This window comes from Gopherus flavomarginatus, chromosome 11, assembly GCF_025201925.1.
Source record: "Gopherus flavomarginatus isolate rGopFla2 chromosome 11, rGopFla2.mat.asm, whole genome shotgun sequence".
NCBI lineage: Eukaryota > Metazoa > Chordata > Testudines > Testudinidae > Gopherus > Gopherus flavomarginatus.
Window position 1 is genome coordinate 27,106,540 of NC_066627.1, and position 27,052 is coordinate 27,133,591.

At 50.9% G+C, this 27,052-nt stretch overlaps 1 protein-coding gene across 4 annotated transcripts in view; it reads right to left on the bottom strand.

Annotated features, from left to right (window-relative positions):
• DLGAP4 (DLG associated protein 4) overlaps positions 1–27,052 on the bottom strand; it is a 341,768-nt gene that overhangs the window by 82,436 nt on the left and 232,280 nt on the right. For all 4 annotated transcript variants that reach the window (XM_050917280.1, XM_050917281.1, XM_050917283.1 and 1 more), the window contains exons 3-5: positions 24,495–25,539; positions 12,599–12,816; positions 5,772–5,886 (exon numbers count right to left, since the gene is read on the bottom strand). In XM_050917280.1, the coding sequence (XP_050773237.1) occupies positions 5,772–5,886; positions 12,599–12,816; positions 24,495–25,445 (1,284 nt within the window). In that variant the 5' untranslated portion in view covers positions 25,446–25,539. The remainder of the gene's footprint in view (positions 1–5,771; positions 5,887–12,598; positions 12,817–24,494; positions 25,540–27,052) is intronic.

Genomic DNA, 27,052 nt, shown 5'->3' on the forward strand with positions numbered 1-27,052 from the left:
CTGGACACATTTAGTCTATCGTAATACACAAGTGCAAATGCTGAAGACTCAACAACTACCAGTAACTGTAACAAATGGGACAGAATTCCAGCAGACAACCTGCACCGACAGGCCAGCATCCCCAGGAACTCTGTGAGCACAGGAGTAGGGTCAGAACCATTCCCACAGCTGATTGCAACACATGCATGAAGGCTCATCTTCTGGCACCAGCTCAGCCAACGCTTCATATTCTCCTTCCACCCCAAGGCTCTGCCAGATGCAAATCAGCAATCGGATGAGGAGTCACCCCGTTCTTATCAAGCTGCACCTGCCCCGAGCATTCACAGCCCATCTCCTGCCTTTGCTCTGGCATCAGCTCGGTTCCACTGGTGCTAGCAAGAGTGGGCGTGCTGGTGTAGACAGGGAGAGGGTATTTTAATCAGGTCATCACCTAATCCTGCTCAGAACAAGGCTAGACAACAGCCTGAGCTGGTCTATGCCCATACTACCACCACTGAACCAGTGTTACCACAGCATGGCCTTGCCTGCACTAACCCCCCTAATTTCAACAACGGAGCCATGACACAATCAATCCTATTCAAAGACAAACAGTATTTGCTTCACCTTAGAAAGACAACACACTGCCTGCTGGAGCGAATGCTGCAAAGACACAACATGCTGGTTCCTCTGTTCTAGTCTATTCGTATGTTGTGCCCATTACCACAGGATCTGAGACCCTACCCAGAATATTGTCTCCAGCAGATACCTTACTACAAGACGTGGACCCAAGATGTATCACTGTGAGAATCTGGATTCAGAATCTCCCTAAAGTTAAGAGAGGTCAGATCTGGGGCTTTGGTTTGGCCCGTTAAACAGATGGGCTCAGCTGCAAAATGTGGATGTTCAGAATTTGGAAAGATTCAGGCCTGGATTACTTTCAAATCAGAACTTGGCTGTTGGTACTCATAGCTATAAAGGGCAGAACCAGAAACCAAAATCTGAAGAGTCTCAGACTTTAGGGAAGGTTGGCTATATATCCAAATCTACAGAAAACTCGGCGACTTGGGCTTATCTCTATTGGCTAGGTGGCAGCCTTGCAAATCAGCATGACATGAGAGACACTGGAATGGAGAGAAATCATTGTCCGCTTCACTGGACAAAGTATGAAAGATGCTTCACTGGACAAAGTATGAAAGATGCTTTGGGGAGCTCTTAGAAATGGCCAAAGAGAGGAAGAAAAACTGCACCCAGCTTTGGGAGGACAACAGACAACATCACAAACAGCCTCACAACCTGCCACCGAATCACACATGGACAGACACACCAGATGGACAGGCTGGGACAAGTCCTGCATTAGCATTAGTGCTTGTTGTGACCTGGGGTGTGGGTCAATGGTCTACAGAACCCCATCACTGCTGCAAAACACATCTCAAGTTTGGAGGGACAAAGTCATTCCTTGTTTAGGCAGGTGGAAGTCCAGTGAAGCAACAGAGTTACACCAGGGCTGAGTTTGATCAAGACACTTGGCGTGTTCCCTTTGGTAACATTCGTATCCTTTGTCATGCCAATAAAGCTATTGAAATGGAAGTGAATATTGTATACTGGGATCTCCCAGCACATCTCAGCGATCATTTATACTTATTATCTCGATCAACTCCTAGTGAAGTCCAGGGAAACTCTCTCATTTACTTAATTGGGAGCTGGATTGAGATTTTAGACAGTAACCTTAGTCTGGGGTTGAGCACAAGCTAAGAATTCCCTCTGCCCTGGGCCCAGAAGGAATAATACACCCTGCTGTTTCCACTAGAGATCTGGGCTCAGACACAGGGTATGGCTATACTGAAATTGGAAGGTGCAGTCTCCAACTCAGAACCATAGAAGTGTAGGATTGCAATGTCATCTAGGCAGGACTACGTAATAGCCAGACCATTCTGACAGGTGTTTGTCTAACCTGTTCTTAAAAACCTCCAATGACAGACAGTCTACAGCCTCCCTAGGCAATTTGTTCTGGTGCTTAACTACCCTGACATTGAAGATTTTCCTAATGTCCAACCTAAACTGCCCTTGCTGCAATTAAAACCCACTGCATCTTGTCCTATCCCCAGAAGTTAACAAGAACATTTTTTTCTCCCTCCTCCTTGTAACAACCTTTTATGTACTTGAAAACTGTTATCACGTCCTCCTTTCAGTCTTCTCTTTTCCAGACTAAACAAACCCAATTTTTTCAATCTTCCCTCATAGGTCATGTTTTTTAGACCTTTAATCATTTTTATTGCTCTTCTCTGGATTTTCTCCAATTCGTCCACATCTTTCCTGAAATGTGGCACCCAGACCTGGACACAATACTCCAGTTATCAGCATGGAGTAGAGCAGAAGAATTAATTCTCGTGTCTTGCTTACAACACTCCTACTAATACAGTCCAGAATGATGTTTGGGTTTTTTTTTTCAACAGTGTTACACTGTTGACTCATATTTAGCTTGTGATCCACTATGAGCCCCAGATCCCTTTCCGCAGTGCTCCTTCCTAGGCAGCCATTTCCCATTTTGTATGTGCGCAACTGATTTTTCCTTCCTAAGTGGAGCACTTTGCATTTGTCCTTATTGAATTTCATCCTATTTACTTCAGACCATTTCTCCAGTTTGTCCAGACCATTTTGAATTTTCTTTCAAAGCACTTGCAACCCCTCCCAGCTTGGTATTGTCTGCACACTTTAAAAGTGTACTCTCTATACCATTATCCAAATCATTGGTGAAGATACTGAACAGACATATCCCTGCTAGCTCTGATCAAGCTAGGCCAATCAAAATAGCCACAGCAGTATAATGGCAGGAGAGGCTAGCTGCCACAAGGGCAAACCTGTCCAAGACACTATGTATGAACTTGGAGTGGCTAGCCCTTCCCACCACTCACCCTACCATGGCTGCACTTCTCTTTCTAAGGCGCAAGCTCAATCAGGCCTAATGTAGATATGTCTGCCCGAGCTGCAGTGTAGACATCCCCAGAGATTAGTTCACATATGGAATGAGTGTGCTGGTCTCTAGCTAAGTGTCTGGACAGCAAAACACCCATTACGTAGTTGGTGATCTACAAAGAATAATAATTAACTGTAATAAATACTCCCTGGTGGATAACGTTTGGCATCTATTTAGCATCTTTCCTTGAGGATCTCAAAGTGCTTTACAAAGATCTATCCCCATTTTACAGATGGAGAAACTGAGAGGTAAAGGAACTACAATCCCAAATCCAAACACCTGGATTGGAGCATTAAACTTTTCCAGGGATAGGCAACCTATGGCAAGCATGCCAAAGGCAGCACACAAGCTGAATTTCAGTGGCACTCACACCGCCTGGGTCCTGGCCACTGGTCTGGGGGGCTCTGCATTTTAATTTAATTTTAAATGAAACTTCTTAAACATTTTAAAATCCTTACTTACTTTACATACAACAATAGTTTAGTTATATATTATAGACTTATAGAAACAGACCTTCTAAGAATGTTAAAATGTATGACTGGCACGCAAAACCTTAAATGAGAGTGAATAAAGACTCGGCACCCCACTTCTGAAAGGTTGTTGACCCCTGCTTTAGAATATTGGCCTATCTTGCTCTCTGGCACTCACTAGTGGCTGGGAACAGAACTCTGAATTCTTGATGTCCAGCCCCGGGCTCCAATCACTACACCAGGCTGCCTTCACTCAGCACGTGCTATGGCAAACTTGGCAGTGTGTGAGCAGGGAAGGCTCAGGAGCAGCATGATGTATGTGTGTCTGTGTGTGCACGTGTGTAGAGAGACACGGTCTGCTGTTACTGATGGAGACCTAGTCTGACTGGGTAACACAGTCTGGAAAAGGCTAAGGGCTACCTGCCTGTCTAATCTCCAGCAAGGGATTTAAGGGCAGGGCGTGTCCTCTTTCTAAGGGCTGAGATAATGAGTTGTGCCTTGAGGCGAGGGTCTGAAACAGACAGGCCAGGCCTACACTACACACTTGACTATAGCTAAATCGCTCAGGTGTGTGGAAAATCCACCCACCGAACGACATAGTTATAGCGACCGTAACTCTCCATGTAGACAGAGCTGTGTAGGTGGAAGAGCTTCTCTCGCTGATATAGCTACCACCTCTCCCAGAGGTGACGTTATGGAGCTAACGGGAGAGCCTTCTCCCCTCTGTTTAGAGCATCTTCATCCTAAGCACAACAGTGGCGTAGCTGCCTCAGTGCAGCTGTGCTGATGTAAGTTTGTACTGCAGACGTGTCCTTAGGCAGAGCACTTACTCTTTCCTGGGCTGGTGAGGGAGCCCGTCTGTTTAGACCTGGCCTGCACACAAAGTTGCACCAGTTCCAGGGTTCCGTGGTGTGCTCAGGGACACCCTGTTAGGCCTCAGGCCTCCAACCATCCCCTCTCTGAGTGGCGACCCACATCCCTCTCCCTTCAGACTGGGACTTCAGGCTTGCAGTGCCCCTGCAATTCACTGTGCTTATCCCAGCAGGTGTAACCTTGGTCCAGCGGCTGCTGCTCACTCTCCCCCAGGGACAATGACAATGGTTCCCAGCTTTCACAAAGCACAGTACATTTATTTTAGGACAAAAGCATTACAGAGAAAGCAGAGGATAAAACAACAGACAGTCTACACGCATGTTGTGCTTACCAGGGGTTACCCATCTTCCACAGGGAGACCCTAGGATGTTTCCCGTTTTTCAAACCCTTCCAGCAGGGGTTTGCCCTCCTGGTTACAATCTCATGCCAGTTTGTGGATCATAAGGAGCTCCCCACCCCCAGACAGTTCAGGCTGGCCCTTTTCATTACAAGCTTTTTCTTTGTCTCCTGGTCCTCTTGAACCCAGTCCGAATCAGTCTCTGCAGTCCCCCAGTCAGTGATACTTCCAAGGAGAAGGAACAGCTCCAAAGATTTGCAGTAATTAACCCCCACTGATTTTGGTTCCTGGAGGCTGTTTGGTAGCCCTCCCCAGTAGAGCTAGAATACAACACCTAGCTCCCAAAGATACAGATACCATTTCCAGAAACAAAAGTTTATTACTAATCCCGGTGGCTATGGCATCTGGCACATCTCACTAGAATAGAAGTTTCCTCACTTCCAAGGTCTCGCATCTCTCACAGCATCAGCTGAGTTAAAGCCATGTAGTGCTGTGTGCAGACACTCTTACATCTGTGTAAACCAGGCTCACTTCGGCACAGGTTGCAACTGTTAATTTGTAAGCTAAATGGATATAAACCAGGTTTAAAGTGCTGCTGAGTGTTTCCGCACAAAGCAGCACTGGTTTAATTCAATTGCTGCAACATCACATCTTTAGCTAAACCAGTGTCTCTGTGTGTAGACAAGCCCTGAGTTGAATGGCAGAGATCTACAGACGCCAAGGCCTAGGGCAGCAGCAGGTCTGTATTTCATCATTAATGTCCAATTGCAGGGCTGTGGTGGGCCCCAGGACTGAAATCCCAGTGGGTAGCCAGGTCTGAATTCAGCGGCATTGGCAGAGCTGTGTGGAGGGGGCTATTATAGATCAGGATTCCAGTGCATTAGCAGAGCTGTTTGCTGGCCTAGCAGGAGGTCACATGCCTGAATTTGGGTGCACTGGCAATGCTGATAGACAGTAGCTTCTCATCAGCTGCACGCGCCCTGCTTGGTTTTGTGGCCCAAAGGAAAATCCCTTCCCCCCACCCACTCTACTGTCTCCTTCCGCCTACCAATCCCCTTCCTCTTGGAACACCCCTACCTGCATCCTGCCTGCCCTGCTGCGGCTGGCTCTGGGTGGAACTGATGCTGCTCACGCTCACCTGGCTGATGCAGCTGGACTCATCAATATTGTCAGTGAGCTGGTTATATTCTTCCTCCCAGCTTGGGAACTTTGGAGGCAAGAGGATCTCGACAGAGTCCAGACGGTCCAGGCTCCTGCGGGGCAAAGGGAGAGAGAGACTGAGAGGAAGCCCCAGCCTAGCAGGAGATGAGAGAGGCAGTCATGGGGGTTGGCAAATAACCCTCAGTGCAGCCAGCCAAGCCTTCCATCTGCAGGAAAGGGCAAGCGCTCTGGCACTCTCCGCTGGGCTCATTTATGCAGTGCAAGGGAACCCAGAAGCCAATCAGGCTCCAAGAATCCAGGGCCTCATATTCAGTGCTGGGAGGACAGGAGTAGAAGGAAGCACCTTGCTGAGCTTTTGAGAGCTGCCTGAGGCTTGGCTAAGCTGAGTTCGGGCAGGCAGACCCACAGCTAGCACAGATGTGAGGCCTTTCAGTGTGTTGAAATGAAAGGGTGGGGGGAAAGGATGGATGCCAGACACCACTCCCCTGTCACTATCCCCCAAATTAAACCAGCCCATGGGGGGGTTAGCCTAGGCGCTGACTGCCATGCTGGACTCTCCTGCACTCTGGGGGACAGCATGAACAGCAAGCATCAGACACAACAGCAGCCTGGGTCAGTTGCTAGGGCGTGAGACTGGGAGTCAGGCAACCTGGGTCTTTTCCTAGCTGTGTTACTGCTGGCCTAGGCAACTCACCTCTTGGCCTTTTCTCTGCCTCTAGACTGCAACTGGGGCTGGTCAGCAAGAGGGGGTTCGATGGAAAATGGCTTAGTCCATGAAATTCCTGAGCAGTTCTAATTGCCAACTCTTCAGGGCAGGGCCTCACTGTGTGTGCATGGCACCTAGCGCCGGCACCGCGAGGGAACTGCTGTAACACACAGTATAAAATGGGCCCTATGGCACTCCGGTTACCCAACGCCATACACAGTGCTTATCAGCGCTCTTGTATGACAGTCTTCTTGCAGCTTGTGCCCTGCCCAGGAGACAGGGCTCAGAGACAAGCTTTGATAGTGGGAGATGTTTGCCTACATGAAAAGATTTTCTGTTGCTTTGATGGGGTAGGGGTTGTCATGTACATACTCAGATCTATCTACCTCTGGCGTTATATTGGCTCTCATATTCATTGCATCAGGACACACAGTGTTGCTGACTTTTGCGATTTTGTTGCAAGACTTGCAACATTGGTGGTTTTTCTTAAAGCTGACACTCTCAGCTTTCAGTTTTCGTCTCTAGCCCTTGTGGGTGCAGAGGAAAGCTTGAAAACGTGACCCCTAAAAGCTCCAACACCACAAGGCAAATTCTAAAGACCCCCCCCATGATTTTGGGTGACTGATTCATGATTTCTGAATGTTTGGGGTTGGCATTGCTGGAGACACCTTGGCTACTCATGAGGATTTCATCCCTCCAGCGTGACAGCTGAACCTAGGAAGGAGCAATCATGAAACAGGGCAACAGCTAATCTGTGTTCATCTCAGTTCCCAGGAAGGAACAGGGGCTGGGGGGTCCTCCTTTCTGCTTTTCAGGAGGACAAGATGGAAGGGGGATGGGATGTGGTTCAGGGGAGGGTGACTCATTTAGGCAGGAGATAGGGAAAACAGCAGGTCCAACAGCATCTCTGCTCATGCCACAGATGTGCAAGGCCATGTTATACACATTCTGGGCCATGTCCCAGACATGCTAGGCCACATCACAGGTGTGGTAGGCTAGTTCAGGTGCTGGTAAATATTCCTTTCAAATTAATCCTGATTTCTCTGAGCCAGTGATCCATGATGGATAAATTCCATCTGTGCCTAACCTGGGCAGCCCCTGGGATGATACAGGAACACTGGGTTATCTCTTAAGAACATAAGACTGACCATACTGGATCAGACCAAAGGTCCATCTAGCCCAGCATCCTGTCTTCCGACAGTGGCCAATGCCAGGTGCCCCAGAGCGAATGAACAGAACAGGTAATCATCAAATGGTCCATCCCCTGTCACCCATTCCCAGCTTCTTGCAAACACAGGCTAGGGACACTATCCTTGCCCTGGCTAATAGCCATCAATGGACCTATCCTCCATGAATTTATCTAATTCTTTTTTGAACCCTGTTATAGTCTTGACCTTCCCAACATCTTCTGGCAAAAAGTTCCACAGGAACTTTCTTGGGACATTGGTTTATACCAGGGATAGGCAACCTATGGCACGCGTGCCAAGGGTGGCACACAGGCTGATTTTCAGTGGCACTCACACTGCCTGCATTTTAATTTAATTTTAAATGAAGCTTCTTAAACATTTTAAAACCTTATTTATTTTACACACAACGATAGTTTAGTTATATATTATAGACTTATAGAAAGAGACCTTCTAAAAACATTAAAATGTATGACTGGCATGGAAAACCTTAAATCAGAGTGAATAAATGAAGACTTGGCACACCACTTCTGAAATGTTGCCAACCCCTGGTTTATACAGACATATATAAACCTGGCCAGGATAGCTCTCAATGGCCACTGGGTGGCAATACTGCTCCATAGAATTGCACCTCAAGCACTGTCAGGCATGCTGAATCTGCGGGGAAGCACAGAGGTCTAAGCCCTTTCCTCCCCAAACTCGCCTGCTAAGCAGGGCTCTGGGACTCTCATGGGCCATATTTTAAAGGAATGCCTAGTGCCACTTCTGGATGGCTGATCATGGGCAGTGCCATGCAGTGACCCCTACAGCCTGCAATGCAGGATGCTTTGCAGCAGGCCTGGGAAAGCGGGCAGCTGGGTTCACCCTGCCAGACTCTGTGCAGCCACCAACACGTAACTCAGGGCTTCTTCGAAGGATCCAAGAAACAAACTGGACCTGCTCCCGCTGGAGTCCATGACCAACCTTGCCATTGAGGGCCCGGTCCAAAGCCCTCTGACATCAACAGGAGTCTTCTCATTGACTCCAATGAGCTTTGAACCTGGCCCCAATGCCCCTCATCCTGATGTGATCACCTGTCATGGAGGTCATCGTAGTCCCCTCTCTTCTGGTCAGGGTTCTGATGAATAGCCCAGCCCCCCCAGCAGGGTACTTTGGCAAGTGTTTGTGTCCAGCCAACTAATGAGGTGCTGCTTGGCACGAGTAACGAAGGATCCTGGGCTGTTTATCCATCACTCCTCACTCATCCTGCTTCCAAACAGATCGCTAGGGAAATGAGCTGGGAAAGGAGGCCACAGGGGGATTTAATACTGTCCCCTTACACTGACTCTGGGCTTGTCAGATGCACCAATAAAAAGTAACAGCAACATTACCCCCTCACGGTTCCCCTCCAACACTCCCCATCACCTACCCAGGCCGACCACCTACAAGGAGAGCAAGCTGGGCCCAAATCTGATGGGGGGTTTACTCAGTCAGTGCATCCTTAGGCAAATCTCCCACAGAGGGGCTTGCCTGAGTGTGGACGGCAGGGTTAGACTTCACACTGTGCCCTGGAAGTTAACAGCCTTGGGCTTCTGTTGGACCAACAGAGGAGGGAAGTGCCAGTCAAGGGCCCTGTGCAAGACAGCCCAGCCCAGATGGCGGGAATCCACTGGCTGACCTCAGGTGTCCTGCAAGGAGCGGCGTCCCTTACCCTCTGCACTACCATGTTTGGCACTTTCATCAAGCTGCTGAGATGACTTTGCACAAGGGGGCTCTCTCCAGCTGTTTGGGGAACACGCATACCTCTCTTTGCTGGAGCAGGAGCAGTGTGATGGGTAGGAGCAGTGTCAGGAGAATTAGCAGCAGCATTTTGTGCATGCATAGCGCCTTCCACTCCCATGCACTTTATCCACACTCCCCCCCGGCCCACATGAGGTAGGTCAATACTATTAAGACTATTTTGCCATTGGGGAAACTGAGGCAGAATGTGAGCAAGCGCTTTGCCCAGGGTCGCACAGTGAGTCTGTAGCAGAGCTGAGAACAGAACCCAGGAGACCTGACTCACTGTTCTGCACCTCCATTCAATCTATCAAGATACTGAGATTCCTCATCTCCCTATTCCTACTTGGACTCCTCCGCTGTACCCCGGTACTGAAGGTCAGATCCCCCTTTATCTTGGCCAACACTGGAGACTCAACCCGCTGGTTTTGCTGCAGATAACCAGTCTCATCCATCGGCCTTTTCACCAAGCCCAGGCCAGTTTTAATGGGCAACTCCGGGAAGGTTTCCCCACAGCTGGTGAGAATCCCGGAATGGGCAGGAGCAGCAGCAGGTGCTATTGAGACCTGTTGGCCAGTCTGGATCTGAACGGCCCACTCCTGATAAGTGATGAGACACTAAACAGGTGGCACCTAAAAACAACTGGAGGTGAAGGAAAAGCAAGGAGGAGTGGCCAGCAGATGGCGCTAGGCCTCACATTGTTGCAAGAGAGGGTGGAATTCTCTATTCACCAGTTAGTCCTGCAGCAGCCCCTCATCTGGGTGGGGTTTTTATTTAGTCTGGATATGTGTGGTTTGTGCCCAGATCTTCCCATTTCTCTTGCCCACTTGGGAATGAGGGATCAGGGCAAAGGTCAGAAGAACAGAGCTAGGCACAGGCCAGAATGTGGGGCGTGTGACTTTATTCACTCAGGTACAGGAGTTAGAGAGGGAAGAGACCTCAGGCTAGTCTACACTAGAAGTGCTCCAGCTGTCCCGGTGCAGTTGGGTCACTGTAGCACATCCAGTGAAAATGCTCTTCCCTTGGCATAATAACTCCACCTCTGTGAGAGGAGGTAGCGCTGTCCATGCCGGCGCTTATGTCGGTTTAACTCATGCCACTTAGGGGTTGGCTTATTCACACCCCTGTGTGACATAAGTTACACTGACCTAACCTGTAGTGTAGACAAGCCCCTATTCACCCCCCTCTAGTCCAGCCTCCTAGGGCCAGTGCACAGGGTCTCTATAGTGCAGTGTAGTTGTAGCCGGGCCAGTCCATGTTAAGCCCAGCCCTGAAGAAGAACTCTGTGGCTCGAAAGCTTGTCTCTCCCCACAACAGAAGCTGGTCTAACAAAAGATATCACCTCCTCCACCTTGTCTCTCTAATGGTCCCTAGAGCACATTTCCTAATGCTTTGGCTTACCCATCCCAAGCAATAGGGCGTGCACTGCTCCCCTTGGGGCACTAGTGTACAGTCTGACAGAGCTCACTGCCTGAGTGCCAGGCAACACTTTCCTTGGCTGAGTGTCATCCTATGGCTCCAAATAACTCCTCCCGGCTCCTGGGTGGCCTTATGGAAGGCAGCTCTCTTGCCTCCCCTTTGTCGTCCTTTGGCCATCTGGATGTATTTCGTTCTTTTGATCTTGCCTACTAAGTCACGGCATTGCTGAACTCCTCCCAGCTTGTCCACTTTTTCCTGGGACTGAGGTGTGCAGAGCTGAATGTGATACCCAAGGGCTGGACGCCCCAGAGATGTGCAGGGCCTGGTTCTCCTCTCCTATGCTGCTGTGAATCAGGAGAACCCATATGGAAGTCACTGGGTTCAAAGCGGTGCGGTAACAGGAGAGCCAAGCCCCTGAATAGGGGGCTGTTACCTCCGTGTTTGGTGACTAGATGCTCTCACAATGCCACCCTCCAAACCATGTTCTTGTTCCCTCCTTATCATGTGGTAAAGCTGCATCTCATTTGCAATCCACTACTGCGCCGAGGTCTCTGCACATTGCTGCTTCCCAGCACTCCCTGCCCTGCTGGTGTCTCTGATTACTTCCCCCCGGACATATTAGCTTGTATTATTTCAAGCCAAATCACATTTGGTTAATTTCCTGTCTCCACATCTATCCCCTCCTGGTCCTTTTGTGCTTGCTCTCTGTCCTTACTGGAGTTGGCAGTGTCTCCTCTGTGAATTTCAATCCAATGCTGTTAAAGGGTTGGGGAAATCAGCACCAGGACAGCTAGTTCGGGGAGAGCCCACAGGCTGCTAAGGGAGCAGCTGTTTACAGGGTGTATGTAGCAGCACCTGCTCCATATACCTCCTTACCTCTCACTCTCACCTTGCTACGGTCCAGTTGCTTCACTTTCTGTTTGGATCCCAGACAGCTGGTACCTCCCCCCAACCCCCAATACTTGGCTTTGGCTCCCCTCTCCTGGTCTCATCTTTTCTTGCTGTTATCCTCCACCCAGCTTGGCAACCCACCCAGTCCCCTATCCCATGCATCTTGTTGCTGGTGCCTTTCACTTACAGATGCTCCCCAGAATCCTTCAGATTAGCTGCAGTAGCACATCAAAGGAGGTGCCACGGTGCAAAGGGATTCTGGGACCAAAGGCCAGCATATGAATGTGAACATGTGGCCACGCTGGGAGACAACCTGCTACAAGTCATCTTCCATGTCTAAGCAGCTTTGCCTTGTTCAAGCTTCACTTCTCTTTAAGAGCCAGATCCTCTTAGGTGTAAACCAGTGTAGCTTCACTGAAGGCAAGATACACCGCCTCAGGACTGTCTCTATGTCTTATTCCTACTCTCCGAACCAAAATGTTGTGGGGACAGAGATTCTGTGCAATTTCACACACCTAGGGTTAGTTTAGAATCACTGAGGGACAAACAACTGCTCCATTTCTCCACCTTATCTTCATCCTCCCATTTTTCTCCTCTCGCTCCCTGCTTCCCAACCTCCCTCTCCCAGGGTGCCCAACCTCTGCCCAAATGAGGGCAGCATTGATAACTTCCCATGAGGCTGAAGGTCACACTCAGCTGGAAAAAATGAAGGAGATGGCACCCCAACCCATCTTCAACATGGATGCTGGAAGGCCCAGCATGCAATGCTCCAGGTTATATGTTCCATGGCCCACCCTGGGATTGACACTGGAGCACCTGGGTGCAAAGGAGTCCTGAGCTGGTTACCTGGGTGCTGTGCTCTGCTCACTCAGAGACTGTTGGGTGGCCTTGAGGTAACTCTGCCTCCGAGCCGCAGTTTTCGGGGATGGTTTGGGGCTGGTTTCTGAATCTTCGCTGTCGTCATCCCCCATGGCTTTGATGTAGCTTCCGCTCCGCATGCGCCGGCACGGGATCTCGTTATCTTTGTCCCGAGACAGCGTATTGTTCCACTCTCCCTGAGGCACCTGGAAGAACAATGCAGCACCTTGACGGTCTGTGTCTAGGAAGGAAGGCAGGAACCTCTAGGAGGAAGAGGAACATGGGAGTTGGAGGAACCATAGCAGGCCCCTCAAGTCCAGAATCCTGGCTCCAGCCATGGCTAATAGCTGATGCATCAGAGGACTGGAGAAAACCCCTCATACTAATATGCACCTGGCCAGCTATGCTATGTTGAGGCATCACCTTATGCCATGAAGCATGAAGTTTGATTACCCATATCTTAGCATGTAGCATTACACCAGTTTGCCAGCCCTTCCTTAAGCACAGCTACCTGACTTCCTGAGGCAGAAAATGCTGCAGGCTGGCCTTGCACTGCAGATGAGATTCACCCTTGTGCAACAGGCCAGCACCTCCTGAGTCCCACCGAAGCCCGACTGGGTTAGCATGGTGTGCAGAGATTGTGCTGAGCCCTCAGCGCCTGGGTGAATTGCAGGTAGGCTGAAAAAATAGTTTGCTTTTATGAATACTGCATTTCCTGGCCACTGATTTAGTGGAGCGATGCTCTCTTGTTCTCTTGCTGTGGGACTGGGTACAGGGCTGTAAATGTCTTCACCAACAGCTCTGAATTAGCAATGAATGCTTGATTCATGGAGCTGTCAGTGGACTAAAACCTGAGATGAGACAGATGCAAGGAGAGTATAGGCCATAATATCCCCTAACAATCACAGATTTCCAGTTCTGCCATCTTTAGGTTGATTAATACCCTAACTAGACAAACAGTCCCACTGAAATCAATGGTAGTAAGGGAGGCTGAACTGGACTTGAGAGCTCCTGATGGCAGCCAAAGCCTTCTAATAAGGAAAGCTAGGGGGCTTACTAGACAGAGAAGGCTGGTCCTCTGGATAAGGCCCTGGCCTTGGACTCAGGACACTTGGATTCAATTTCCTGCTGTACCACAGACTTCCTGCATCACACTGGGCAAGTCACTTTGTGTCAGTTCTTCACCTGTAACGTTTTCCCCACCCTTTGTCTTTCCTTTAGATTGCAAGCTCTTTGGGGGAGGGACAGTCGGTCCCTTACACTGTGTACTTGCAGCACCCAGGACAATGGGGCTTTGGTGTTCAGGGGGGCTGCTACGTTCTACCACAATGCAAATAAAGTATAGATTGGACATGGGCCGAGGAGCCAGGAACTCCTGAGTTTGGACTCCAGCTCTTCCTTACAGAAATGTGCATGACCGTAACCTTCACAAGCCCTGCAGCATTGCTGCTGCTGTAAGCTGCTGGGCTGGGACCAGTACTGGAGAGTAGTGAAGTGCTGCCCTTGGCCTTGTGCAAGTCACTGCACCTGAGCTGGTGAGTCTGCCTCTGAAGAAGAGTGAGTCCTATTTACCTACCTCCAGCTGCTGGGAGGATTAAGCAGTTAACGTTTGCTCAGTGATTGGAAATGCCAAGTGAGGTATCAGGGCTAAGTGCTGTCAAACTGAAGGGCTAATCTGGAGCAATGCTCCTTTTCTTGTTTGCATCCTCCAACCCAAAAGCCTTGCTGCAGGAGAATGAGCTTTTCTCTTAACATCCCCTAGGGACGTTTGTGTGCTTTAATCAATACCTGAGCAGGGCCGGCTTTAGGAAGTGTGGGGCCCAATTCAAACAGTTTAAACGGGGCCCCAGCAGGGATGACTTTAAAAAAAAAACATGTAAAAAAAAAACATGTGGGGCTTGTACTCACCGGGAGGCGCTCTGAGTCTTCGTCGGCACTTCGATGGTGGGTCCTTCACTCACTCCAGGTCTTCAGCGGCACTGAAGGACCCGCCACTGAAGTGCCGTCGAAGACCCAGAGCAAGCAAAGGACCAGCCGCCGAAGTGCCGTCGAAGACCCGGAGTGAGCGAAGGACCCGCTGCTGAAGTGCTGCTGAAGACATGAAGCGCCGCCAGCTGAGTAAAAATTAAAAAGGCGCCTCTAGCCAGGGAAGGGATTCTCACTGGGCACGGGGCCCTCTTAGGTACGGGGCCCGATTCGGGAGAATTGGTGGAATAGGCCTAAAGCCGGCCCTGTACCTGTGACACAACGTTCTCAAAGTGGGGCCACGAACAGGCATCGGGGGTCACGGCCACCCCGTCTGCCCCATATTGCTAATCGGAGGTGGGAGGGATCCTGGGGTGGGAAAGTTTGAGAGCTGCTGGTTTAACCAAGTGCTGATGCCATTTGCTTGGGCAGCATTGCTACTGTTGACATTTTCTTACTCCACTTCGTGACCACAAGCAGCCGGGCTCCTAGTCAGGCGGCTTGTCAGGCTCACTATCTTTTTTCACTGAAAAGAGAGACAATCCGACTGAGTCCTCTGGGTAGCCGGTGGGAACTCAGGGGCCTTATGGAGAGCAACAAGCTTAAGGGGGAAAGAGAACCGAGGTAGGGACTCAGGAATTGTCAAAGCAGATCAGTCCAATGGCCCATCTTGGCTGGATCTGGTGTCCAAAGACCAGCTGTCTTTGAGAAAAAGGAAGATGCAGAAAAGCTCCAAATGGCCCAGGATGCACTAAGCTGACCTTGGGGCACTGCTGCCTGCCCTCGGCAGTTAGCAAGTGGCCTATGCCTGGTGCAGGAGGGTGGAAATTGTTATGGAGCAGATGTTGTGGGATACTATTATCACCCATATGCAGTCTAATCCCTGGCATGTCTCTTTACAGTTGGGCAAAGGGCACTCCAGGCCCAGCACAGCATGTCAGTGCAGAAGGCTGAGTTGGACCCAAATCATTGGGAGGGCTGGGCTGGATAATGTTCCCTGAGGTGCCCCACAGCTTCTCCTGGGGGCTCTGGCTGAAATCCCAGCAGAGTCACTGGCAAAACTCCCATGAAATCCAGCCTAGCAGGCCCAACTCCCTGAGGGGGTGAGCAGGCCTCGGCGGTTATTCCGCACTGGGTCCCTCCCCATCATGCCCAGAGCCAGAGAGACAGCACCGTTTGTGCCAGATGAGGCCAAGCCTGTGGGAGTAGAGGCCTCTCCAGGTCCTCACTTTGGGGTGGGGTTTGGTTCCAGGTTTCTTGGCCTTCCTGAGACTCCCTGGCCCTCTCTCTGTCAGTTCCCCCCCAAAACCCACTTGCCCCCCTACCGATCCAGACTGGGTTAATCCAGCTGTTTGGTATGTTGCCTCCTCAAGGGGAGGTGCTCAGCCGCTGCCACAGCATTGGGCTCTGTGCCAAATCCCTGCTGGAGACCAGGCTGAGGCTGCCCAAATCCCCATACTTGTGACACATTCAGTGCAAACCTCCAGTGGGGAGAGGTTTGTGTGTCACCCGCCTCAGCCCCAATTGTTAGCTCTGCCTCAGGAGGTGCTTTGCTTCTGTGACCTGCACCCCAGCTCCGTGCTCTGGCTTGGGGTGTGCGCCAAGGGCAGGATGGCCGTCCAGACAGACCACAGGGCAGAGAGGCTTTGGGGAGTGGCCACTGGCTCTGGAACATGCTGCTGCATGTCCCTGGGGATGGTGAGCTGGCTGTCATGACAGATCATCCTAATAACAGCCCTGTTCTTCTCAAATCACCGCTGGGGTGATTGGTTTTGACCTTTCCTAATGAAGGTGACAAGAGGCTTCTGGAAGCACTTTTACACTGGCCGCCTCCGAGTCATGTCTGACTGGAGATTGGATTTCTCCACCTGCCTTATCCTCACCTTGTTAATTGCACGTCAGGAGCACTCAGCCGCTTGGCACTGACAGCACTCACGGCACCAGTCTGCACAGCTGCGTGCCCAACTCAGACTGGCGGGTCTGGAGCAGAGGGAGTCCGAAACCCAGCTGAGGAAATGGAAATGATCCTTTCTCGGTTTGCTATCTGCCCTGGACACATGGTGGGAATGCAAAGCGGGGAGGGCCAGCGCAAAGAGACAGCTAATCACCCACTCTGATGGACAAATGCAGGCGCCTGAATGTATAGCCTCGAGGCCCCAACCAAGATCAAAGCTCCATAGTGCTAGGTACATACACCTTGTGAGAGACGGTCCCTGCCTCAGAGAGCTTCCCAGCTGGGTAAGGCAAAGGCTGGGAGAAAGGAAGAAATGCTGGCCCCACTTTACAGGTGGGAGCTGCAGCACTGAGAGGTTAAAGCCATGATTTTCCAAACTGACTTGTGATTTTGGGTGCCCAACCTGAGACACCTTAAAGGAGCCTGAATTTCCAAGGGCAGCTGCTCAGCACTTTCTGAACCCCCTCTAGAATTCATTGGGCTCACACTGTCACAAGTCACTGGAAAATCTTGACCTACGTGACTCACTCATATTCACCCTACAGGTCCAGTGGTAGGGTAGGGATAAGAACTCAGGTCCCCTATGCCCAGGTCCCTGGTCTAAGCACTACATCATGCTGTGTCAGAATCGGCTGCTAGCTAGGCTTGTGCAGTGCAAGCTAACATGGTGCCATATGCAGGCAGGGTGTTGGATATTCTGAGATGCCAACTGAGTAATTTTCTTGAACTCTACTGCCTCAGTATCTCGTTGCTGGGGCAGTCTTTTGCCAAAGCCATGTGAAAAACCATCAATGCCAAAACACCAACACAATATATTTACTATGAAGCACTGTCCTATTGACAATCTCCATCGACTTCACTGATTAGAAACTAACAGATACACTGCAGCAACCATCCACTTCTAGCCATGTTGTCTGTCTCTTGTTCTCCCCACCTCCACTACTTTGTGTCCTGCAAAAGCAGAAATCCAGATGCAAAGGTCAAAGGCATCTCAAGATGCTCAAATGACCAACTGAGGGGCATCGAAGGCAAAAAGCTCTTTTGATGGAAATGGGTTGAATTTGATGCACCAGGGTGGAACAACTAGTTTTAGTTGTTAGTGACCGCACAAGGTCGGTAGAAAGCTCCTATTCAGGTTCCCAGATATCACTCACTGGCAGAGTGGCAGGTTTTTTTAAAGGATTTAGGCGCCTAAACAGTCAGCTAGGCACCTAGTGGGATTTTCAAACACGTCTAGGCACCTCAGGTGGCTTTGAGAATCCCACTGGGCAACTGTCTACATCCAAAGTCCTTTAAACACCTGGCTCACGTCCTCTAAAGCTCTGCTGTCTTGAGACATGGATGAAGATCCAGGCCCAGATCCTCAGCTCACGTAAACAGATGCAGCACTGCTGAAATCTACGCTGACTGACAACAGCTGAGAATCTGGCCCCTAGGTGCAGTCTCTAGTGTTAAAGAAAACATGATAAGGAAACAGAGCTCCGGTGCCCTAAACCAGCAGACACACCCCTGCAGGACAAACAAGCTGACATTCATTGGGGTTCTGTTTCTCTGTTACACCATCTTGTTCCTGCTTCCATGTCAATATGAAAAGCAGGACTGATGCTCCTCTCACTTATAGTGGAGTAAATCAGGAGTAACTCTACAGAAGTCAGTGACATAGCCTCTGACAGACTCAGAGACTTAAGGTCAGATGGTCTCCATCATGATAATCAAATCTGACCTCCTACACATCGCAGGCCACAGAACCTTGCCCACCCACTCCTGTAATAGACCCCTAACCTCTGGTTGAGTCACTGACATTCTCACATCATGATTTAAAGACTTCAACGTACAGAGAATCCACTAGTTTAAGCCTGCAAGTAACCTGTGGCCCATGCATGAATTAGAGCAGCCTGTAGGGGATGTTCTCCCCACTGGGGACGATAATACACACACCATCCAGGAGTGGCTGTGAGGTCTCTGACAGAAGGGTGCTAGGTTTTTTCTATTGCCCCTCACCTTGCACGTACCCCAGCACTGTCTGCAACTGACCATGGGCCCATCCCTGCTCTCACTGCAGTCCAAGGAGGTTTTGCCATTGACAGGAACAGGGGTTCAATCAGGATCCAGGTGCTTAGCTAGCTGACAGGTCAGCTGGGGGCAAATCCTGATCTCAGTGACAAGGGACAATGGCAAATGCCCAAGGACTCCCTGGGGAGCAGGGCCCCTTGTAAGTAATGGGAACTCCCATGGGATTTATGGCGTCACCTTAGTTTTTTTCCACTTCCTTGCCATCATTTGGCATCCCCTGGACGGGGCTTTCTCTGACTCCTAGATCCCAGAGAGGAGAGTCACACAAGCACTATTCTCCCTTGTAAACTGCAGCCTCGGACATTGCCTGCTGGCTGAAATCCTATCCCAGCACTCGTGACCCTATCCCTGCAAAGTGCTGGGACAAATGGACCCATTCCAGCAGCACGACAGCCATTCGGCTTCCTTGTTCTGTTTTTTGGGGAAATAGTCCCTCATTCTTAGCCAAAGGATAATGAGTGGAGTGGGGAGGGGGCTTGGAACACTCCAGAGCGCTCCCCCACCATGAGTCTGCCAAGAGCATTCCCTAATCACCCAAACAAACAGAGCGTTAACTTAAAGGGAAGGGCAGTGAAGTGGAAAATCCACCTTCCAGGCTGTGGGTATATACAGAAGAGCCACTCTGTGACCATTGCTTCAGCTGGAGCCAGCTAGATGGAGGAGTTTTAGGGACAACCAGCAATTCTGAAAGTACACGTACACCACCCACACAAACATGCACTCATACATGTGCATCCCCGCCTTGTTTACACGCACAGGAGCATGCACACAAACACATGTACAGGTGCAAACATGCATACGGACATAGGGATAAATCACATACACAACAGCATGCACGTACACGCTCAAAGGAACACATGCCCAAACACAAATGCGCATGCATGCAAATATAAGCATGCACACATGTGTGCACACGCAAGCATTCAGGCACATACATGTACATGCACACACACAGGTGGAGAGAATGGCTAAGGCTTCCTGTGGGAAACAAGCAGGAAGACACAAAGGAGCAGAGACAAAGAAGGGGCAGCCTGGCTGTGGAGGGCAGACAGGGTGACCAGGTGTCCGGGTTCACCAAGCCGTTAAAAGTCTGGTCAGCGGTGCTGCGGAGCCGAGGCAGGATAGTCCCTACTTGTCCTGGGGCACCGCGCTGCGCCTCGGAAGCGGCCAGCAGGTTCCGCTCCTAGGCGGGAGGGGAGGTTAGTGGGGGGGGAGGGAGAAGACTCCACAACGAGCGCTGACCCTGCCCCAAGCACTGGTTCAGCTGGGGCGGGGGGCGGGGGTGTGCCTGCGGGCGAGAGCAGTGTACACTGCAGAGTCTCCTGCTCCCCTAGCCCCCCCACGAGCTGGACCTGCTAGCCACTTTCGGGACACAGTGCAGTGCTCCAGGACAGGCAGGCTGCCTGCCTTAGCCCTCCCACTGCACCGCTGACGGGGAGCCACCCGAGGTAAGCCCACACCCCAACCCCAAGCCCCAACCTCCTGTCCCAGCTCTGAGCCCCCCCAAACCTGAAGCCCCCTCCTACATCCCAAAGCCCTCATCCCCGGCACCAGCCCAGAGCCTGTACCCCCTCCCACACACCAACCCCCTGCCTCAACCCACAGCCCCCTCCCACACTCCAAATCCCTTGGCCTCACCCCCCAGCCTGGAGCCCCCTCCTGTACTCCAAACTCCTCATCCCTAGCCCCACCCCAGAACCTGCACCCCCAGCTCTCACCCCCTCCCACACCTCAACTCCCTGGCCCAGTCCGGAGACCCCTTCTGCATCCTGAACTCCTCATTTCTAGCCCCACCCTAGAGCCTGCACCCCCATTTAGAGTCCTCACTCCCTCCTGCACCCCAACCCCCTGCCCCAGAACAGTGAGGGTAAGGGAAAGTCAGCCACTGAGGGAGGGGGCATGTAGTGAGCTGGGGGGCAGGGCCTCGGGGTGGGGGCTCAGGGAAAGGTGGGGCTAGGGTGTTTGGTTTTGTGCCAAAAGAAAGTTGGCAACCCCAAGGGCAGGGCTGGGTAGCCACTTGCAGGCCTGCTAAGTGTGGGAGGAGGCAAAGAGCTGCATGGCACTAGGGGTCCTAAAATGAGGCCTCAGAGACCTAGTGCTTAATGCACCCCAAGGAGATAAACTCCTATGATACGAAGCTGCTGCAGGCTAGAGAAGTGCTGACTGCAGCTCCTGACTGGCTTGGGAGCTCCCTGCTTCATCTGGGCCCATCGATGTTATCGCGGCCCCAGAGGGTGGGGGACTGAAGCTGCTGATCAACTCGCACTTGCATCATCCCACCGAGCCCAGAACAACTGCAACATGCAGCCCCTCGCTTTGGACACTTGTAGTCAACGTTCAATGCCTGCTTGGCAGCTGAATGGCTCCGGACACCTCTCTTTGCAGTAAAGTTTCTTCAGTTCCTCCGCCAGGCCTGCCTCCTGCCCCAGACACAAAGCCCTACTTGTAACGGGACAGCCAGGTGCACAAGAAACACCCTCTACTTACAGTGTTGCAGGATGGGAACCTCCTGCTGCATGCAGCCATGTCAGGGTGGGGGAAACACCCCCCTCTCTTAAACAGGAAGTAAGAGAGGGGTAGAGCATAGCTCCAGCCCATAATACTCTGAGTCACCCCATTAACCCCTTGACGACCACTTTACTACAGTCCTCCTAGCCAGTGCCGTAGGGGAGAGGAGGGGCAACAGATAGGAATCAGTCAACAGGGAGCATACCTCTGCACCTGACAACTCATTCGTCACCTCTCCAGTGTGGGGCCAATGATGTAGCTTTGCATCCACAGGCCTTACCCAGGGTCCGCTCCAGCACCAATAGAAAGAGTCCCATGGACTTTGATGGGAGCTGGATCAGGCACCGGCAGCTGGGTTAAAAGCTCTGAAGGGCCAGAGAAACACCCAGAAACATGGCTGTGGAGCTGACCCTCACCCAAAGCCTTTGGGTCTGGAACCCTCAGGAGGACTAGCTTCCTGGTAAGACTTTGGGGCCTTTCTAACCAGGCTGTAAATGGCTCCAGGCTGGGCTCCTAATGTTTGGGGGCCCTGTGTCCGGACCTGGCAGCACAGAGCATAACATGCTGAACTGAAGGGCAAGGGGAGGGTTTAAAAAAATTCAGTGACCTTTCTCAGTGCTCAAACCAGGCCTGTGCCAGGGCTCAAGGTCAGGGTTTGGTGTAGCCACACTGTTTCCCACCCCTCCCCCAAGGAACTGCTTCTTAGTTTTTGGGGCAGATAGCTCAGGTTTAAAATTTCTCCTCTGGAGACCCTCCTGAGCCCAAGCCCCAGACCTGCACACCCTCAAGCTGTGGGGAAGACTATCTCTGGGTCTGGACTCTGGAGCCTGGCTTTGCTCCTTGGGCCCATTTCCAGTTTTAACCATGATTCCTGCAAGGCACAGTTGCCTTCCAGCCTGAGTTTGAGGCATGCAGAGCTCCTTTGGGAGCCAGAGAGATGTCACCTCAGTCACTGCACTGCTCCCCAGCTTCCGGAGAGAGACACACAACGGAAGGGTCTGTTTAGATTTTACACGTCTTTGACAGAGGATGCTCCTCCCTGCCTTTTGGTGTTCAATGCATGACCATCCCTGCCTGAGAATGACTAGCCGGAGCTCTCAGCACTGCTGCTCACCTAGCCGTTCACCTAGGTTACATGGGGAATTTGACCCTCTCCCGCCAACTAGATCTCCCTGAGAGGTCTGTGGAGGAATTGGCTGGTTGAGTGCACAGGGCTTGGAGCTGACTCTTCCCCTTGGTTGGCTTTGCAGAGGGTCATGCTTGGAATTTGAGGTTGGAACCCCAAAAGCCCAAAGGGAAACTCATCCCAAACCACTAGGCTTTGCCTGGCTTCGGGAAAGAGGTCGTGGAGGGAACGTACACACCCACCAAGTCTCACCTACTGCTACCTGAACCTACACAGATTGCCCAGGGCCACTCCACGCTCAGCTGAGTTTGCCAGGGAACTTACAGAGCACAGTTCGGTAACAGCTTTCGTACCACATCTCTTCTCCGAGCCCTTCCTGATGTGAGGCCCCAGGTCTCTCTCATGTCAAAGTCAGATTCAGCCCACGAATTTCATTTCCATAGGAAGTAAATCCCAGATCCTAGGCTGATACTACCTAGCAGTGCAAGGAGCAGCCCTTTGGTGCACGCTGGATGGTAGGATGTGGCCCTGGCTGCTGCCGCTCATACAGTTACAGGGACAGCATCTGTCCCTGTAAGGGCAATGCCTTGAAACTATCCTGCCAGGTTTATAGCCCTAAAGATTCTGTGCCCTGGGAAGCTGCCTACACAGACTGGAGTGGGACTAAGGAACCATGTCCCAGCTGCTGTTTCTCAGCTTCAGTGGAGCTGCCCCGACTCATACCAGCCGAAGATCTGGGCTGTCTGCCTCCTCTCTGGGCTGGAGACACAGTTGTGGCCACAATCCCGGGTCATATTCTCAAGCAATTCAGGAGCAGTTCATTATTTATTTCACTAAGTAATGCTTTCTTTTACCCTGAGATCCTCTTGCAGGCCAAACTTCCAGTGAAGTGGTAATAACTTAGTAAGGGTCTAGAAGATCTGGCCAGCTGACTTCAGGAGGGCTGGTGGCTGGCAGCCTGGGTGTGCTGGAGCAGTTTCCTTTTCTCTCTGTTATTTCATTCTGCTCTCATCTGCACTCTGGCTTTCCCCATGTTGTGTATTTAGTGTTGGGTGGCTTGGAGTAATTTGTGGCTGCCTATTCAACCTCGTAACACTTTAACACAAAGGAAAACAACTAAAACATTCCTGATCCAATAAATTCCTCAGTAATTTGATTTGCGGGAAGTGGAAAGCAAGGCTTGAGGAACAGGCTGCTTTTCAATAATTAATCGCACCTTGAACACCACAAACCCACTGCCAGAAGAGCCACTGATGCTTCTGTGTTAAAAATGCACTCGTGTGATTTACAAACACAGCCCAGCTGATTACGCCCCCAGGCCTGGCCTCTTATTTGTATTCCCCTGTCTAAGCATGCATTAGGTTTTGTGTTCTTAAGAGGCGCCTATTGAAATATTGACATGTGTCAAAACATCCTTATGCAATGATCCAGCACAGTTTGAACCTGGGACCCTTCAACATTAAATTGTCAGCTGCTTTCACTTGAGCTAGAGGACTAACTGGTGGGAATAGTAGGCTTTTATCTTTTTATGTGGATTAGCCACTTGGGGAAACACATACCACATAGTGAACAGTGGTTTATAGTGCTGGTCCTGAACAGGTGTGTCATTGTGGGTACAAATCAGATGCCCCTATATGGAATATTTGGCTTGTGGTGAATTATTGTCATTGTATTGCAGTAGGACCCAGAAGCGGCCCCACTCCTTGACCAAGCGCCCACTGAACTAGATGCTCTACAGACACAGAACACATCAAGTTAGTTTTAGGGATAGATGCATCCTAGTGAGCCGAGCACAGAACTGGGTCATTTCCCTGGCAACAGAGCTTTGCTCTGAAGGGTCACATTTGCAATAGGCCTTGGGCATGAAAAAGATATTGGGAAGTGCATCTGAATCTGGCCAGGGAGCCACCCCATTCTGGGCAAGCAATCTAGGGGCACCCTAGGCACACATGGCTGCTCCAATGCCCTTTACAGGTATGCTTTGAAAGACTGGTGGAGTATTTGACTCAGACTTCACCTGCAGTTGCTGTTTCTTCTCCCTGGTAGCACCCCAGTGGGCTGCTCTGTAAATTATTCTGTTATAAAGGGGTAGGGGAGAAATCAGAATGACTTGTGCTGATGGCTAAAGGAGCAGGAGTGGTTTAATTTTTTGGTTAGACCAAAGCAGTGCCCCAGGGCTTACTGAGCCAGAGCCCTCCTTACCAAGTGGAACATCACCCCTAGCAGAGACCAGAAGCAAACCCCAGTGCAGCACCCACCTGCAAGTAATGATAGGCTAAGTCTTGCTGGCAGGACTTGGATTTCAGCAGGGCTTTGTCGATGGTGGCAGAGGCCTTTTGGCACACTTCCCGGGCATGGCTAAGGGTGAGCGTGGACCAGGAGCCCCGTTTGATGTAGTTGGACTCATTGCTGATGGGGATATTGGCGCAGGGGGTGACCTTGAGGTCGTTATTGCTCTTGGAGGATTTCAGCATGTGCTCACTGATGGTGTTATATGCGTGCATGAAGTACCTAGGCTGGCTGTGGTCAGGTTGCCTGCCCAGGGTCATGAGGCCCATTGGATTGCGATAGCTGCAGGTGTCGCTGTCTAAGTTGTCGTCCGAACTCCACCAGCCTGATATGTTGGACCTGGGCCTGCGTTTGGTCTCGGTGGTCTTTGCCCGGTCTTTGCTCTTGCTCCTCCGGTTCTGCTTCGGGTCCTCCGTGCCCTTCTTGCCATTCACGCTGCCCTTGGTGGGGCCCTCCAGGGACTGCGACTTGGCAAAGAGCTTCTGGACGGAGTGCACCAGGTGTCGGATGCGCCCGGGGCTCTCGCTCCGGTGCTTGGCGTCACTCCTCTGGAACTGGAGGGTGCTGAAGCCATCCCGGTGGATGGGCAGCTGCTTCTCAAATTGGTCCAAGAGGTTTGCGGGGAGGCGGTTGATCTTAGTGGCTTGGGCATGGCTTGGGAAGGGGTTCTCGTCCGGGACCTCGAAGTGGGAGTTGTAATGGATACGGGGGAAAGTGCTGCTGTTGGAAATCTGGTTGTTGAGTGGGAGGAGACAGTCACTATGGAGGGAATTCTGGGCTGGAAACCGGGGGTCCACAGGGTAGGAGTCAGTGGGACTGAGGAGGTAAGGGTTCCTGTCTTGGGCAGCATAAAGAGAGTCTTGAGGGGAGTCCAGGTTATCGGAGAGGTGGCGGCTTCTGTTATCTCCTAACCCCTTCATGGTCCAGGGGTTTCCTACAGCATCACTTCACGGGTGACACTGAGGAGCCTTCTTGCTAGTTCCCTCTTTGGTCCCGCTCCCTCTGGAGATGATCCTGCAGTCACAGAGACAAAAAAGATTCACACATCACTGAAATGAAAGCTCTCCCCAGGCTCCCTCTATCCCTCTAAGCATTTCCATCCTGCTCCTCCCCAAGGCATCTGAGCCAGTGCCTTGCAAGTTCTACAAGCCAAGACAATGAAGGTTATTACAAAGCTGAGAAAGAGGAGTGAGGAGAGGAGGAGAAAGGGGTGATTAACATTCTCTAGCCATATTTAAGAGCCATGTGGACCCCAGAGCTCAAACTCAAACTCCTTAATACAAGCAGGCTGCTATTTTTTGGCCTCTGCGTGACTTCATTTAATAGCACTCGGCCCCCAGCCAGCATAACAAGGCCTTAGCAGTTGGATTGTCAGCAAATCATGGGCGTCCGTCCCATTATTTTAGGGGGCTGAATAAAAATCTGCTGTCAAATACTGTGCCCGGGCCTTGCTGGAGTCAAGGGAAATGAGGAGCTGAGGATCAGATTGGCTCTCTGTCATGTGGCCATTTGTGTTTCCGTGGTTACCGGACCTCTTAATGGGGATGATGGACCGGATGTGTGTGTTGCACAGAGCTATGGTAATGTGATGGGATGGCAAATGTCTCTTCTCGGACAAGTGCCCAGGTTTATGTTCATGTTATCCTGTACCCCTGAGGAAGATGCTGCAATACATATGACCAGAGCAGTAGTTTTACTGAGACACTCATGGGCCTGGCCTGAGAAGCTTTTTCTTGCTCGGTCACAGCTCCAAGGTTGAGGTCCCCACTGAGATCACCATTGCCTGGGCTGCTTTGCTTCAGGGACAGGGCTATAATTTGCCGTTTTCCTGGAAATGAAGATCCTGTTACACTGGAGAAACAGAATAAAAAATCCCAGCTGGTAATATGGGCAAGTAGCTGAAGCACAGGCCTGGTAATCGGGAGTCCTGGGTTCTGCTCCCAGCCCTGCAACACACCTGCTGTGTGACTTATCTAGCCTTATGCATGGGATCTTGAAAGTGAAACTGACTAAAAGTGGAATTGATTCAGTGGGCAGCAAATTATGAAATAATCATAGCAACTGACTAGCTGGTTTCCATTGCCAAGCAGAAAAAAACCTGCATTAATGCTGAAAAGCAAATGAGATTTTTTAATAATTGTTTCAGTGCTAAAACTCAAAGATGGGATTTCTAACATAGCTAAGGATACTTGTTTATTTAAACATGTACTGTTAAAACAGCATCCTTATACCCCAATCACCCCCCATTGCTCTCAGAAGAAAGATCTTCTTAAATCAGAGAGAAAGCACCATACCTTATTCACCACCTGAGATCAAACTGATCTCTGGCCTCCATTTGAATCCATATGACTCCCACCCAGTGGCAGTCCAGCTGATCCCTTCCCAGAGGTAATCCTGCTGATCATCCCACCAGTGACTCCGTTGGATCCCACTCCTTGGCAACTCCAGCTCACCCCCTTGGCAGAGCCAGTTGACCCCCCAGTACTGTAAATCCAGCTGCTCACTCTCCACGGTGACTATAGTTGAT